At 39.8% G+C, this 14,808-nt stretch overlaps 3 protein-coding genes across 5 annotated transcripts; 1 reads left to right on the forward strand and 2 right to left on the reverse strand.

Annotated features, from left to right (window-relative positions):
- The first annotated feature begins 3,507 nt into the window (after window positions 1-3,507).
- Window positions 3,508-8,976, forward strand: smyd1b (SET and MYND domain containing 1b). Of its 2 annotated transcripts, XM_085475773.1 has the most exons (10): window positions 3,508-3,751; window positions 4,644-4,820; window positions 5,023-5,236; window positions 5,475-5,605; window positions 5,796-5,834; window positions 6,923-7,118; window positions 7,903-7,995; window positions 8,080-8,243; window positions 8,377-8,545; window positions 8,657-8,976. In XM_085475773.1, the coding sequence occupies exons 1-10, from the start codon at window positions 3,630-3,632 to the stop codon at window positions 8,819-8,821; spliced, it is 1,470 nt and encodes a 489-aa protein (XP_085331899.1). In that variant the 5' UTR covers window positions 3,508-3,629; the 3' UTR covers window positions 8,822-8,976. The 2 variants fall into 2 exon arrangements, with proteins under 2 accessions (XP_085331899.1, XP_085331900.1); XM_085475774.1 differs by lacking the exon at window positions 5,796-5,834.
- A 1,223-nt stretch (window positions 8,977-10,199) lies between these two features.
- LOC146697198 (fatty acid-binding protein, liver-type-like) lies at window positions 10,200-11,458 on the reverse strand. The gene is made up of 4 exons (XM_085475778.1): window positions 10,875-11,458; window positions 10,603-10,775; window positions 10,376-10,468; window positions 10,200-10,285 (listed from the first exon to the last, which is right to left on the reverse strand). Exons 1-4 carry the CDS (start codon window positions 10,939-10,941, stop codon window positions 10,235-10,237), a joined length of 384 nt encoding a protein of 127 aa, XP_085331904.1. The 5' UTR covers window positions 10,942-11,458; the 3' UTR covers window positions 10,200-10,234.
- A 76-nt stretch (window positions 11,459-11,534) lies between these two features.
- On the reverse strand, window positions 11,535-13,491 carry LOC146697199 (isotocin-neurophysin IT 1). Of its 2 annotated transcripts, none has more exons than XM_085475775.1 (4): window positions 13,407-13,491; window positions 13,195-13,316; window positions 12,708-12,912; window positions 11,535-11,926 (listed from the first exon to the last, which is right to left on the reverse strand). In XM_085475775.1, the coding sequence occupies exons 2-4, from the start codon at window positions 13,312-13,314 to the stop codon at window positions 11,781-11,783; spliced, it is 471 nt and encodes a 156-aa protein (XP_085331901.1). In that variant the 5' UTR covers window positions 13,315-13,316; window positions 13,407-13,491; the 3' UTR covers window positions 11,535-11,780. The 2 variants fall into 2 exon arrangements, with proteins under 2 accessions (XP_085331901.1, XP_085331902.1); XM_085475776.1 differs by having other exon boundaries at window positions 13,195-13,319; window positions 13,407-13,482.
- Between the last annotated feature and the right edge of the window lie 1,317 nt (window positions 13,492-14,808).

Raw genomic sequence — 14,808 nt, forward strand, 5'->3', positions numbered from 1 at the left:
TCTGACTTTTTCCCAAAGTCCAAACACAGCCTCCTGAGAACCAGCTCATTCATGTATGTCCTCTGTAATGGACATTTGTTTTTGACCTATATCTTTTGAATTATCTGAGTAACCTTAATAAGTCCTGATCTACTAAATAGAGGACATTCCTGGCCTTCTGTTGATATCTCATGCATTTGGGTGGCCTCTTTGAGCTCCAAAGAGGCAGGAACACACACACACACACACACACACACACACACACACACACACACACACACACACACACACACACACACACACACACACACACACACACACACACAAAAGTTCAATGGGAAGATCCTTTTTTTCCTTCTCAGGAGGACAGGGTTAGGTTAAGTGGTGTCTCTAAATGTGAATGTGAGTGTGAATGGATGTCTGTCTCTGTGTGTTGGTGACTTGTCCAGGGTCTACCCTACCTCTTGCCATATGCCAGATGGGATAGGCACCAGCCCCCCTGCAATACTGAATTGGATAAGAGGAAGAAGATGGACGAAGAGCAAGACTTCATGAAAAATAACAATAACACTAACCCAGTGAGACCAACTAGTAGCAATTTTATGCCCTATCTATCTCACGTGAATACCTTAAGTTGTTTCTTTTGCCTTGTACTCCACCCAGGAGACAACCAGGAGAGGTGAAAATTGCTAATGTATATTAGACATAAAATAGTTTTACTGAAACCACAGCAGTAGAGTTTGTGATTAAGATATTTTTCCTGATAGGTAGGATGGCCAGTCGTCCCGTGCTTCCTGTGCTTTCTACAAACTGACGATGAAAGATAATGCTAAAAATTTTTTTAACTAAACTCCATATAGAATCCCAAAACAATTCATTAATGCTGGTCATTCATGAACTAACAAATATCCAGTATAAGGTAATAAATCCCCAGATTTCTGTTACATCCTGAATGAAGTAACTGCAGACTTATTAGTATAATATTATCAGAATAATAGAATGAACCTGCCTGAAATTCTTCTAGTTTTGGATTATGCTTGTTTGCACATTAGCACAAAAGTTGCCACAGAATAATTTAGGCTGACATTTGCTTTTTATGTGTGGAGTTAAAAAAGAACATCCCTTTGTTTGGTTTTGACAAACTCCACCAGCAGTCTGCATGTGCATGCATATGAATTTTTTCATCTTAATTTTCTTAGTTTAGAAGTTTCACCGACGAGCTGTTTTTCTGTATTTTCACACAATGGTCAAAAACATTATGTTTTCTTGCTCATGCTTCTCCTTAAAGGTACAGATGTTTAGAAAAAGAGCCCCAGTGCTTCCTCTAGAGGATTGGAGGCACAAATCATACAGAGAGAATTCAAAACTCCAAAAAGTGGCCACTCTGTGTACCTGAAAGCAATTTGATTTTTTTTTCCTTTTTTGCATGTTATGCCTTGACTTGTTGTGGCAGGTGAAGCTCCCCTAAATAAATTCACCACATCCTTATTACGACTGGTTGCGTCTTTGTCTAAAATGCCTGCTGTGACCGACAAATAGGCAATAAGTTAATTTAATCAACAACTGCAAGCTTACCACACCACGTGTAGATGTGTGTACAGGTAGTAAATAATTAAGTAAGTATCTAAAGTAATTATCTAGTGAATTTAAGACACTTAGGTTAGTTGGCGCTACGGATACTTATAGTATAGTGTTGGCCTTTGATGTCATATGCTCACTTACCAATCTTACTCATGCAGGATAGTAGAATCTTACCTTGAAATGTCAAATCTCTAAAGAAAAACATCCCAGTGCTCTTGTATTTGCTTCATTTTCCATGAGGGGGCAGTAGTGTTTACTTTTTCACTTGCACTCAATCTCGCAGCTGCAATACAGCTGCAAGCTGAGAGCACCATTGCTTTCAACTGAGGCATGTTCTTCCTTTGGCCACCACGATGCGCTAATGTTTACTTAACTTAATTTTATGCATTTTATTTCTCTGCTGTCTCCCTTTACTTTTCCTTTGTTATACCGGTCACCTGACTCAAAAGAAGGCATTAATGTCAAACCCCAGAAAAAATAAAGACATGTTAATATCTTTGCAAACAAGAGGTAATAACCTGTGAGATACAAATGAACTTCCTTAGATTACTATTAACACATTAAAATGTAACTTTTAGCACTTTAACACTGCATTTTTAGGTTGTTAAAGAAGAAGAAGAAGATACAGAGTCCACATTAGATTTTTAGAGGTCAAATTAAGAATTATATGCAGTTTTTTTTGTCTGCTAATGTTGGGTTATGGTGCAATGATTAACACGTTAAAAAGGTTGTGGGTTTGAATCCACCAGACCAACTGGGGCCTTTCTTTGTGGAGTTCTCCTTCTCTGTCTTCATTCCACAATCCAAAGACATAGACTTTAGGTTAACTGATTTTAAATGGGCTATAGCTGTGAATATGTGGTGGCCTGTCCAGGGTATGTCGGCTCTCACTCCATGTTCTGCAAAACAGTAAATAAGCAGAAGAACATTGATATCACATGCTTCTTTCAAGATGGCAAAATATGCATTTTCTTCATGATCCCTGTTTATATCATAACAGAAATTTGTCAAGATGTCAGGCATCTACTTTAAAAACCAGAGTCCAGAATGGGTGAACCAAGTAAGTAGAGGGCTTCCTAAATTGATAGGGGATAAAAGAAAAATTAAAGAAACTGTCTCTTGTCCATCCAGGTGGTCTGTCTTCTGAACACTTCCGCTATCCTTGTGGTCACTTCAGCTCACTCTGGGAAACTCCTGCTGGAAATAAAGAGAGTTATACTTGGGCTTTGCTTATGAACAGCAGCTGTTTTACAGCTTCACAGCTGATCTGAGCATAAAAGAACAGCTGAGTGAAACAGGGAGGGAAAGCTGTGTTACTTTTCTGCTGTTTTGTGACAGTTTGGTGAATGAAAGCATGAGAGTGTATGTATACAGAGACCTTAACTGGATATTCAAGTTTTATGATCTGACTTTCTTTGAGGGGGCCCTCAGCAGGTGGATGCCTCCCACCTCACAGTGTGTAAGTGACAGTTTTCCTGCTCTGTTGCATCATAACATGCAGTTAGAGAGAGACAGAGCGCAGGAAAGGAACAGCATGATAGAGAAAGCACCAGAACAGAGTAGAGGCAGTGAGATAGAGCAACTCTGTTCCTGTCAAGCTTCTCGCAGCTGTTCAACGTCACAACTGACTCCTGACAGACAGTCACAACTGAAGGACGAAAATAACCCTCAAGGAGAGGGCGTCTACCAACACTCAACATCAGGGGTCAGGGGATTTCTGCCAGTGTAAAGCAAAAAATGTGACAAATTGTAAAAGCTGAAGACATCTCACAGATGACAACCAGCTTCAGTTGTGTTACTTTCGCACAAAGATAACTGGTTTTATTGACAAGCCTGCCCGCTGAAGACTTTTAATTTCTCACTTAACTAAAGAGACAAAACACCAACCAACCCGTCTTCTGCATCTGTTGGTACAGTTCAAGAGGTGCTCGGCTATTTTAGTAACTTGGGTGAGGAATGTACAGTCACTGAAGAACACAGGCACAGATTGGAGGTCCTACACTAAGTCTTCTCTCATCCACTCAGACCATCATCCATTCACCAGAGTCTCAGAATCCGGCGCACCTACAATGGAGACCGTGGCAATATTTGACTCGCCTGGGAAGGGGAGAGGGTTAAAGGCAACAAAGGAGTTTTGGGCAGGAGATGTAATTTTTTCCGAGGCCAGTATTGCAGCTGTTGTCTTTGACAGGTAAGGTGAGGATGTAAGTTGTGGGTGTGGATGGTCATTGATAGGGATGCCTTCAAATGCAGTCTTTATGGGATATTTGAACATGTGAATAATGGATTTTCTGGCCTTTTGTTAGTCTGTAATTAGAAATTAACCAGAGCACGTTGTGTTTTTATATTTTGGAAAGCTATACTGCTGATTTTTACTTATTTTAGTGGAATAAAAGCAGTTTCCTTAGAGTATGGTGCCTTGCCACTTGTAGCGACTCAGCCTTATCAAGCAAACCCTCATAACATTAACTATGTGGAAGAATCTGAAGAAAAGTCCACATTTACACAATGTCTTGTTTTCAGTGTTGTTTGTGGTGGACTGTGTGACAGCTGTAGTCAGAGGTTTCTGCTTCTGTATCATAGACTTAATAGCAAAACAAATTTTTGCTTTATTACCCATCATTAGCCTACATTATAATTTCAAAATATTACATTTTAATGTTTCTAAAAGCCTCTAAACAAGAATTTAAGTGCACAGTACTTTTAAAATTGTGCTTCTAACACACAATGCCAAACTTGACTGCCTTAATATCAGTTCTTCTCTATCTCAGAAGTGCAGATTATCCTAGTATTAATTTCCATACAAGCAATCATTATGAGTTTTATAACAGTTAACTAAATGGGTCAAAATAATCTCCGGTCAAAGTCCACTTGTATTAGTGTTTTTAGTACTTCTTCAACTCACTGATGAAAGCTGTGAACACTAATTATTATTGGTGCAATTTTAGTTAAACATGAAAGAGTGAACTATCAAAGCAGGTGCAAGTGCTGCTCTTTAAATGATAACTGAGTGTCGTATGCGTGTGCTACAGATTTTAAATTATGACGCCTATCCTTGTTTTCTTTCTTCTCTTCCTCTGCAGTCTAGCAGAGCGTATTTGCCACAGCTGTTTCCGAAGACAAGAGAAGCTGCAGCGGTGCGGCCAGTGTAAATTTGCACATTATTGTGACCGAACCTGCCAGCGTGCAGGCTGGGCAGAGCACAAGCTAGAATGTAGCGCCATCAAAGCTTATGGCAAAGTACCAAATGAGAACATCCGGTAAGTGGATGGAAAGGGAAATAAGTGCTATAAAAAAGACTGGCTAGTCTTTATTACTTACTATAGGACAACAAATGTGTAATTTAAATAGGCACTTGTATGCTATAAAGCAGTAAATGTTAATACACTTCAAAAGTAATTTAAAGATAATGTGGATTTGACTTTACACGTCCATTTCTCCATTGCTCATTTGTGTGGTCAGTGTGGTGGCCCGCATTATGTGGCGCCTCGACAAGGAGGGGAGCACGGTGTCTGACATGCAGCTGACCACGCTGGACGAGCTGGAGGACCACATTGCCGACATGCCAGAGGACGACTTGAAGGAGCTGAAAGTGGACATTCACAACTTCCTGGACTACTGGCCCCATAACAGCAAACAGCACACAATTGATGATATCTCACACATATTTGGAGTGGTGCGTTTAAATGACTAAAACATATATTTGTTAGTTTTTTTTAAAGTAAAGTCTTTAGTAGGAAAACCTGATTCATAAATAAGACAGTTCACCTGAGACAACACTGTTTCTGCACTTAATGCCTTGATTCACAGCTGCCATGCAGCCTTGAATATTTACATTTGTTTTATTTACCTGTAGCAGTCTTATATGGATAACATGTATGCATGTTCACATCAAAGATTGCCTTTTTTTCCAGATCAACTGTAACGGCTTCAGTGTGAGTGACCAGAGGGGTCTCCAGGCAGTAGGAGTTGGTCTTTTCCCCAACTTGTGTCTAGTGAACCATGACTGCTGGCCCAACTGCACCGTAATCGTCAACCACGGCAAGTAAGTTAACAAAAAATACTCTTCATGACAACTCATTGTTATCTACAGCTCCAAATTCCTCAAAATTGATTAAAAAGTGAAAAATACTTAACGTTTTCAGAGCTTCTGTGCACGTTTATGTGCTGTTACGTGTGAATGTGTGTGTGTTGGGTGTCACTTGGTGTAAAACTGCTTCCTGTTTGTCTTTCAGTCAATCGGCTGTGAATACTATGTTTCATTCTCAACGGAGGTGCGTTGCCTCATCCTGAGCCTTTGAAGTTTATTATTAGAGCACCCTTTAGACTCTGTCATTAAACAAATCATTACACTTAACAATCTGTTGTAAAAAATTTTTTTATCAGCGAGCAGTGTTCTGTGGTGAGCACTGCATGTTTGATGTGACTCGAATATCACCTCAATACATGTTCACATGTGCTACTTGAATGCTCTAACCCTTTAAATGGCTTGTTTAGTGTAACAAAAGGCTGCTAACTTTTTCTTATCTCATATTTCTTCGCCCGAAAAAACCTTTGTCGTGTCCACACAAAGTTTTATTCGAATGCAGCTGGTGTGTCACTTTGTGCGTCTGTCCGTCACACCAACACAGATTGCCGTGTGTGAGTGTAGTAGTAGCTTCTACCTTTTATACCACATTTTCCTTATTGTTTCACCTTTAACTCAGCATAACACCAAAGTAAAATAAGACAAAAAGAGCATTTTCATATAAATACAACCTTTTTGTTAGATAAAACCGATTATTACCGTTTTGCATGTTATGCAAGGAGACTGAAATTGAAACTAACTTTACAACAAATTAAAGAAAATGAACCAGATATACGTGAAATGTTTTGCCACTTAAGTGCTGTGTGAAATGGTAAATGGCCTGCATTTGTATAGCGCTTTTCTAGTCCATAGGACCCCAAAGCGCTTTACACTACATTCAGTCATTCACACACTGGTGATAGCAAGCTACATTGTAGCCACAGGTGCCCTGGGGCGCACTGACAGAGGCGAGGCTGGCGCCACCGGGCCCTCTGACCACCACCAGTAGGCAAACACGGGGTTAGTATCTTGCCCAAGGATATTTGGCATGCAGCCAGGATGCAGCCTGGGATCGAACCACCGACCTTCTGATTAGGGGCTGACCTGCTCTGCCACCTGAGCTACAGCCACCCAGAAATAAACCGACACTCACTAATATCTCACTCAGTTGAAGGATCAGTCCTTCAACTGGACTGAAAGCCACGCTGTGGAACAGGATTTCACCATCGCAAACTCAATCACAAAGCATGTGTTTCCACATCTCTGCTCGTGTTTGACTGTGATTCTCATCCCCAGGATCGAGCTGCGTGCTTTGGGTAAGATTGCAGAAGGCGAGGAGCTGACAGTCGCCTATGTGGACTTCTTGAATCTGTCAGAGGAGCGACAGAGGCTGCTGAAAACACAATATTTCTTTGACTGCACGTGTGAGGACTGCAAGAACCGAATTAAAGATGACATGAAGATTGGGGGAAGGGAAGAGGACGGAGTCAAGGTTAGTGTTCGCTTGTCTCCAGTTTAACCAAACACCCCCCACTGCGTTTAGAACTGATAAGAACAGGCGAGAAACATGAGAAGCAGTCACACAGAGACTATTTTAAGCAAAGATAAGTCTCAAGTGGATTCAGTCTTCTGTGCATTCAAACCTGCTTTTGAGAAACAGCTATTAGAAGAAATAACCAATTTCAACTTGATTTGCTGATTAATTTTAATTACTTACTTTCTTTTCTGTTTTATTTTTTAATAAAGTTTATATCCAGCTTTCAGTGCCAAATACACATAAATGTTTGTCACATCACTGAAAGTCTCAGAAGTGAGAGACACTGCTAGATGTAATCTGAATCTATGTACTGCTGTTGTAACACTAATGTGCTCTGTGTGCTTTTATAGACTATACACGGGTGTGTCACAAGTTATAAATAACTTGCCAGTAGCTATTAGCACAAAAAAAGGTTTAAGGAGTTTCTGTGTTTAACAGGATAAGTCTGAAAAACTGGCCACATCTATTTTGAAGCGCCAGATTGGCTACCTAATAATAATAATGTGGAAACGTAATTAAAATTCTAACAAAGTAAATCTTGTTTGTTGTAATCAAACATCCTGTGTGTGTCACCAGCAGGTCAAAGGTCCTTTTAGGGATAAAAATAACCAGACTTTCTGTTTTATAATTCTAGAAAGTCTTACCTGCAGTCTTACCTAAATAACTCTGAAACATTTTTTTTCCGCACATTTCTTTGTCACTTTTTAATACTTGACCCAAAATCTGTCCAATGTTTTAGCCTTCAGAGGAACAAGTGAAAGAGGCAACAGATTATTGCTTTCAGATGCTAGAGAAGATGGAAAAGGCTCGATTAAATGGTGACTACCATGAGGTATTGTATCAAATCACTTAAATGAAAAAAAAATGTTTTTTTTTGATACTGTGTAATCTTTCTTATTGCGGTTCGTCTCTTCAGGTTGTGAAAATCTGCAGGGAGTGCATTGAGAAGACAGAGCCGGTTCTGGCAGACACTCACATCTACCTGTTGAGGATGTGGAGCACAATGAGCGAGGTTCAAGCTTACCTGCAGTACTTTGATGATGCTGCAGATTACGCCCGGAAGATGGTGGAGGGATACATGTAAGTGTGAAAATACAGAGGATTTTCCTGTTATACCCATGAGCATAATTTATCTAATGTTGATAGAAAGAACAGGTTGTCAGCTTGAAAAGGTTAAAAACACAACACAAATCGAGTCTCATCCCTCTAACAGGAAGCTGTACCACCCGAACAATGCTGCTCTTGGTATGGCTGCCATGAGAGCAGGAGTGACCCACTGGCAGGCTGGGCAGATTGAGGTTGCACATGGGATGATCTGCAAGGCCTACGCCATTCTCATGGTTACCCATGGTCCAACACATCCCATCACTAAGGACCTTGATGTAAGCGTCACCTTAAAATTATTCAAATTAGGTCTCCTTAAACTTTTTAATAGAAATAAAAATTTTCCTGGCCCACTGAGTGCTGATGTTTCTGTTCTGATTTCTTCACAGGCGATGCGCATTCAGACAGAGATGGAGCTGAGGATGTTCAAACAGAATGAGTATGTTTATCACAGTATGAGAGAGGCAGCTCTGAAGAACAAACCCATGACCATGATGCACGAGCCCAAGTCTGTGGAGGAGGGAATCAAAAATCTCTTCCACCGGAGGAAGTGATCACATGACAGCAATCAGGAGAGCCCCACCCTGTTGTTTACTGTTAACAGCTTTCAGAGTGTTGATGTTAGCCTAGCCATTTAGTCACATGACCATTTTCTGCATCACTTAGTTTTTCAGGGAAATATGTCTTTTCATTAAAAAAGATGTCTTGACCTTGTGAGTTTGCTTTGAAGATGCAAAATCCAACCACAGGAGTGAATTATAAAGTAAAAAGCACTACTATCTCTGCCCTCATAAAACTTAAAAAAACAAAAACAAAACAGGCTTAAGTTAGTGCACCTGTACATCAAATAGACCCACATCCTTTGGTGTTTGCTGTGACACTACATAAGGTCAAAAGATAGAGTACAAGAAATGCAATGACAGTATGTCGCACTTTAACCCAGTGTAAAGTTTTACATTACCAGAAGATGTTGCTAGCTTAACTGATCTTTGACTGCACAGATAAAGATGCACACTGATGTTTTGATAGTTTTATTTTATAAAAATTAAAAAAAAATCTAACTGTCTTGCAGATCCTGGGCTAATCACCAACGTAAGCTGGATGCCAAATTTGGTATAAGGGCTTTAACTAAGTTCCTGTCTGTAAGCTGTAAATATTTACAGTGCAGCTTCAAAGTGCCTCAAAGTCTCCTAAATCTCCATTTTTGACAAAGCCAGACATTCTAGTGTTGTGCCAGCATTCAGCTAGATTCAAGCAAGGTCTTTGAGTATCCCGGGTTACATTCATCAAGTTATTTGTTACCACTCACTAGGAAGTAGACATCGTCAATGAAAGCATCTTTTATACTTAACTCTTCACAGCCTCCACATTTTGCAGGAAAGTCTGACAAAGTTGCAAAAATGTCACAATCGCATCAACTTTCACCTTTGCCCCAACAAATTAGAAATACACTTCAAGTCCATGTACTGTAAGCCTCATATATTACATAAGGCGTGGAAATTATTAGACAAATACTGCATTATCAATTAAACGAAATACGTTTTCTGCACAGGATTTTTTGTAAAGGTTTAAACTAATTTTTGACTGTTCTTGTCAATTTCAGGTTATTATGTTATTTTTTTTCCTTTGATTTTTCCACTTCACCTCTTGGTATTATGTATTCCCCACACTTTGTTTACCTTTTTCAACTGGGAACCTATTACCGTTACCATGTTACTGCTTATATTTGTTTAAATAAAGTTTTTTTTTATTTTTTTTTTATTAAAACCCACAAGCAAGCGAAATTTCTGAAACCAAAAGCCCCCAAATTAACTAGTTGGGAGTATTTTTTAAACCAGCTGAGGAACTGGAGCTTGTTCAGTGTAAACCCAAATGAAGCATTTAACAACAGCCTGCTGAACACATACAAGTCAAACCATGACACAGTTGCTTTTTTTCACCCTCCTTTTATTATCATGTATGGAAAGTTACATGCGTTTGCTTGTCGTCTTGTGTACAATGTTTCCAAGAGTCAGTGTCTACAAGGAGAAGAACAAAATGCATTAAATACCAGCTAGTTAATCAACAAGGAAGACTTTAAAGAAAAGAAAGTCAGAAAAACTACTTACTGAAACGAGTGTGTTTGCATCCACCAGTTCCGTGACAGACAGAATGTTCTTCAGGGTGGTCTTCAGCTTATTGCCTTCACGCTGAACCACCCCCTTCAACAAGCATGATAAATGAAGATTAGGCTCAGTGATCAACTATAACATTTAATGCAGACCAAATGCGTTATAAGTGTTTTAGTTGTCATAATTGTGTTTCCTGTAGAATTAAGTTAAGTATCTTGGCTTACCTTGACTTTCTCTCCAGTGGGTGACAGTAGTTCAGCCTCCTGTCCGATAGTGAAATTGCTGACGATGGCATTTGCGCCAGTTGTGAATGTCACTTTGAAGGTGTCACCATTCTCCTCGATCTCAGAGGTGCTCTTAAGATCTTTGATTTTCTGAATGATCTCATCAGACAAACCTGTGGCAGAAAGCAAAAAGTTTGGAAAGCATTGGTCAGATAAATTGTTATTTCAGTTCATTCAGTGCAGGAAGCTTATTAGTTTTGCACAACTCTTACCAACAGCCTTCATGAAAGGCTCGAAGTTCTCCCGAGACTCAAGCTGGTATTTTCCAGAGAAAGACATGTTGGCAGGCAGTGAAGGTAAAGAAAGAGGCGAGTATCTGCCTCTTTTATATTCTCAAGCTACAGCGGATCAATCTTTAACCTCAGGTGCCTGAAATTAAGGAAAGTCCCTACTTCACTACTTCCAGCTTGCTCGCAAAAGATGGGCGGGCAGAGAGATAAAAGACAAAAGTCTTCAGCATGCTGTGTTTATTTGTTTACTGCTTTGTTGCATGCTCTGTGCCCTTCTATGCATGCCCATAGAAGGACACAGAGAACCAAAGTGGACTGACTGCAAAGTTAACCGAAACAAAATTGGATCAAAGGTGAACAGCCTATGAGATAATAGTCCCAACTGTTGCAACAGGGATATTGTGTCACCAGAGTTGCCACAAAAACACACACACACCATCATGTGGGGATCATTTGAATTTGCCAGAGATACTTTGGAGGATTATCTGAAAGATAAAGACTCTTGTGGGCTTTGTATATTTGTTTGCCAAACACAATGCCCTAATACGGTTCAAGCTGTCTTATAAGGAAAAGTATTTGGAAGGTTTGAAATACTGTAATTTTACACACAAGACTTAATCAGGTCAGGGAAAACGACAGCACTTTATACTCTCTTCAAACTTTATTTCAACATGCAGATAACAGGATGACCACAACAAGTATTCACCCCTAATTTCATACATAAAAATAGGCTATATTGACAAAGGCACTCTACAGAAGTACTGCAGGGGAAAAGAGCAAAACCAGCATCATGACAACAAACATAAAAACACAACTATGTGAACTACAAGTCCCATTTAATCCCTACAGCTCGAGAGCTTGCAGTGAGACCTTGACGTCAAGAGCAGCTCATTGGTGGACTCGATGAGGAGAACTGTGGCCAGCCAAATGCAGGAGCCTGAGGATGATGTCACCGGGGTCGCTGCCATCGAACTGGCTGGTTTGTTCATCTCCTTCCTCCTCGATAAGGCAGGATTGATCTGTGGTGCAGCTCTCTGAGGCAGGGTTAAGAACAAATCAGAAGGAGTTATTACCAAAAATGGTCATCGTCTACACTTTATGATCTGTTGTTATCAGTCTTTGTGACCTGTATTCATGGACCCTTAAAGAGCAGGGTAGGGTAAATTAGGTAAATCATCATGACCAAAGTAGTATACTAAAGCATGCAGAGCTCTATTAGGAATAAGATTTATAATTCTTGCATTATTCCTTACATTATATAAAACAACAAAAAAACAACAATGATTACAACTTCAGGTTTGGATGAAAGTCATCATGTTTACACTAGAGAATCTTTGACTTCTGCAGGTTTAGCTATGCTGAACCTTGGACCGGAATAGAGACTGCACAATTTCATGAATCAATCAAGTGCTTGTACCTGATAACCCCCACTAAAGTTTTTCAATGTTATAGCACTTTATAATTGTACTTCACTACATTTTAGAGGAAAATTTATACTTTTTACTTCATGTTGTTTACTCTAGATACTGTGCCTTTATCAAGTCAGATGTAATTAGCTTATAAAATAGGATGTATGCTTACACAGAACAAGCCACCCAGCTGTAAATATAATAATTACAATCCGCTTGACTGATCAGCTTAAACTATAAACTTTGCTGTCTTGTACTTTAAGCAAATATTGCTAATATAGTACTTCTCTGCTATTTGCTTTAGTTTGCAGGATTATTCTGCAAATAGTAGTGGTATTAATTACTTCAATAAAGGACTAAAATACTCCTTTTACTACTGCTTATATTTACATCAGGATTTTCTGACCTGCATCACAGCAGAGTCCTGAAGCAGCACAGCGTCCTCCTTCAGAACCACAGGGTCGTCCTCCTGCCTGGCAGGGGGTGAGCAGGTAGTTCTCCTCCACACAGTGAGCTGTTTCCGGGGAGCCGAGCAGGCAACCAAGACCTTCCCCGCAGCAGATACTTGGCCCGAAGCAGCGGCCTCTGTCTCCGGGGCCACACGACATGCACTAGAGGTTGAAACAGATGATTATTTTTGGTGTTGCTTTGAACGTCACCATAATTTACTACCTTATAAAGCATTTTTAGGCTTTCTCAGTTTGTATTTTCTTTCTGATGGTTTTGGCCCCTGACCCAAGTTTTTCACATGCATGTCACCTAAATCTCTCTTTAGGCTTTGCATTATCTGAATAAATGAATGAAGAGAAACATGTGCCAGTTTGCTAATAATATTGTCAGAAGCTTCAAAAGCTGCAAAGTTAAAGACCTATTGACTGACTGATTGAGCTTACCTTGCGCAGTGGTGCATCCATTATGGACCTTTTTCCTCCGATAGGGCAGTTGGAGATGTAACACGCTGAACATACAGACAGGAGAAAAAGCAGGCACACAGACACAGCAGCTCCGGTCATTTCTGCTAAGAATGGAAGAGAAAAACAGAGAAAAAAACACTTAGTAAGGCTGACCACAAAATCCACGCTTCACGGAGAGCAAATGTACACACTTGTTAGCTCAAGTTCCTCTTTAGGTTGCTCTTGGATGACTGCTGACTTCTCTGTCTCATACGGTGTTGCTGGTGTGTCTTATATACTTCCAAAGCACCTTTTGAGAGTGACACAGAAACTTAAAAGCCACTTAGAAATCCTTAATGAGGCCTTTTTAATCACCTTAGCAGATGAAGCTGACCACTGTGTGGGCCAGGTCAAAGGGCCTGGTAATTGTGTGGCCTGGTTTGCTTCTTCCTATTGGAGATCATTAGTTAAGGGCTCCTGCTGCGTGACCGTGCATGTTAGAGATGTTAGGAAAGTCAGAGAGGTCAAGAAGAGCAGGCAGCGATGAAATTATTCAAAGCAGGACGGGACAAGAGGGTAGCACCAGTTTAATTTTTTTTTAAAGAACAAAAAAAAGTTAATTTTAAGGATTCAACTTTTTATTACTACCCCTGGGAGGTCAGGAGAGAGTGAAAAAGCTGGTTTTAAAGGTTGACAGAACATTTCTGGCCTGCTGAGCCACCATGTCGGTAAGCAATGCTTCTTGCAGAGCTTGTAAACAAACTCGACAACAAAGCAAGAAACACACATACCCACAAACGTATATACACACATATGCACACCTGAAAATTTCCCTTTCTATTAATAAAGTCCTTAATTCCTCAGAGGAATTGATGCACACATTGTCCAGGGCCGAGGTTAATTGGTCTCATGAGCTAATTAACACAGCTAATGATTGGCCACATCTCATAAAAGACAGTTTCACCGTTTCAATGATATGAGCTCAATTACTGCAGCTCCCTCCTGATTTACTAACTGCCACCTCATCTCAATTAAAAAGCGGCTAACATCGTCATTGTTCAAAAACTTCTGTGCCAACAGAGACGCGTGGGATGTTAATTTACTCAGATTTCACAACCAGAGACAGGTAGCTACAAACGCTATATGATGACAAACAGGACAATAAAGTGGCACTGTAGACAGATAGGCCACTCCTGCCTCCTAGTGGCTGTGCTGACGCATGTCATCTATTTGTACATTTTTCATTGCTGCTGTTTCCATCTGCCACGTGTTTTGTGGGAAGTGGAGAAAATAATGGGAAAACTGATTAAGGTGATCCTGCAATTGATTACCAGAGCAACACACACAATGCATGAAAAAATACAATTTCAAAAGAAAAAAGAAAATAAAACACATCATGTCTCACATGTTTTTTCTCCTGTAATGTGATATATTACACATTGCAGTGTCTCCCTGGCAATCTGTGATGAACATGTACATAACAATCAAGAACCTTTGACAATATTTATTTCATAAGCTCAAGAAATGTTCTATTTTATCTATTTAAAAAAAGATACTTATTTGCTTATAAATATGAAAACAGCCAGTTTTAAGATACATCTCATTGAGCTGGAT

The sequence above is a fragment of the Copadichromis virginalis genome, linkage group LG12, assembly GCF_057382275.1.
Source record: "Copadichromis virginalis isolate Kocher_CV1m ecotype Utaka linkage group LG12, C_Virginalis_male_GT1.1, whole genome shotgun sequence".
Lineage (NCBI taxonomy): Eukaryota > Metazoa > Chordata > Actinopteri > Cichliformes > Cichlidae > Copadichromis > Copadichromis virginalis.

Bases quoted from the DNA above. Each gene is read 5' to 3' on its own strand.
- smyd1b (XM_085475773.1), top strand. From the start codon at position 3,630: ATGGAGACCGTGGCAATATTTGACTCGCCTGGGAAGGGGAGAGGGTTA. The intron at 3,752-4,643 runs GTAAGGTGAGGA...CTTCCTCTGCAG, and splicing joins GCAGCTGTTGTCTTTGACAG to TCTAGCAGAGCGTATTTGCC. The intron at 5,835-6,922 runs GTGCGTTGCCTC...TCTCATCCCCAG, and splicing joins ATGTTTCATTCTCAACGGAG to GATCGAGCTGCGTGCTTTGG.
- LOC146697198 (XM_085475778.1), bottom strand. From the start codon at position 10,941: ATGTCTTTCTCTGGAAAATACCAGCTTGAGTCTCGGGAGAACTTCGAG. The intron at 10,469-10,602 runs GTAAGCCAAGAT...TGCTTGTTGAAG, and splicing joins CCACTGGAGAGAAAGTCAAG to GGGGTGGTTCAGCGTGAAGG. The intron at 10,286-10,375 runs GTAAGTAGTTTT...TTCTCCTTGTAG, and splicing joins ATGCAAACACACTCGTTTCA to ACACTGACTCTTGGAAACAT.
- LOC146697199 (XM_085475775.1), bottom strand. From the start codon at position 13,314: ATGACCGGAGCTGCTGTGTCTGTGTGCCTGCTTTTTCTCCTGTCTGTA. The intron at 12,913-13,194 runs GTAAGCTCAATC...TTCAACCTCTAG, and splicing joins TGGATGCACCACTGCGCAAG to TGCATGTCGTGTGGCCCCGG. The intron at 11,927-12,707 runs GTCAGAAAATCC...ACCCTGCCTCAG, and splicing joins AGGACTCTGCTGTGATGCAG to AGAGCTGCACCACAGATCAA.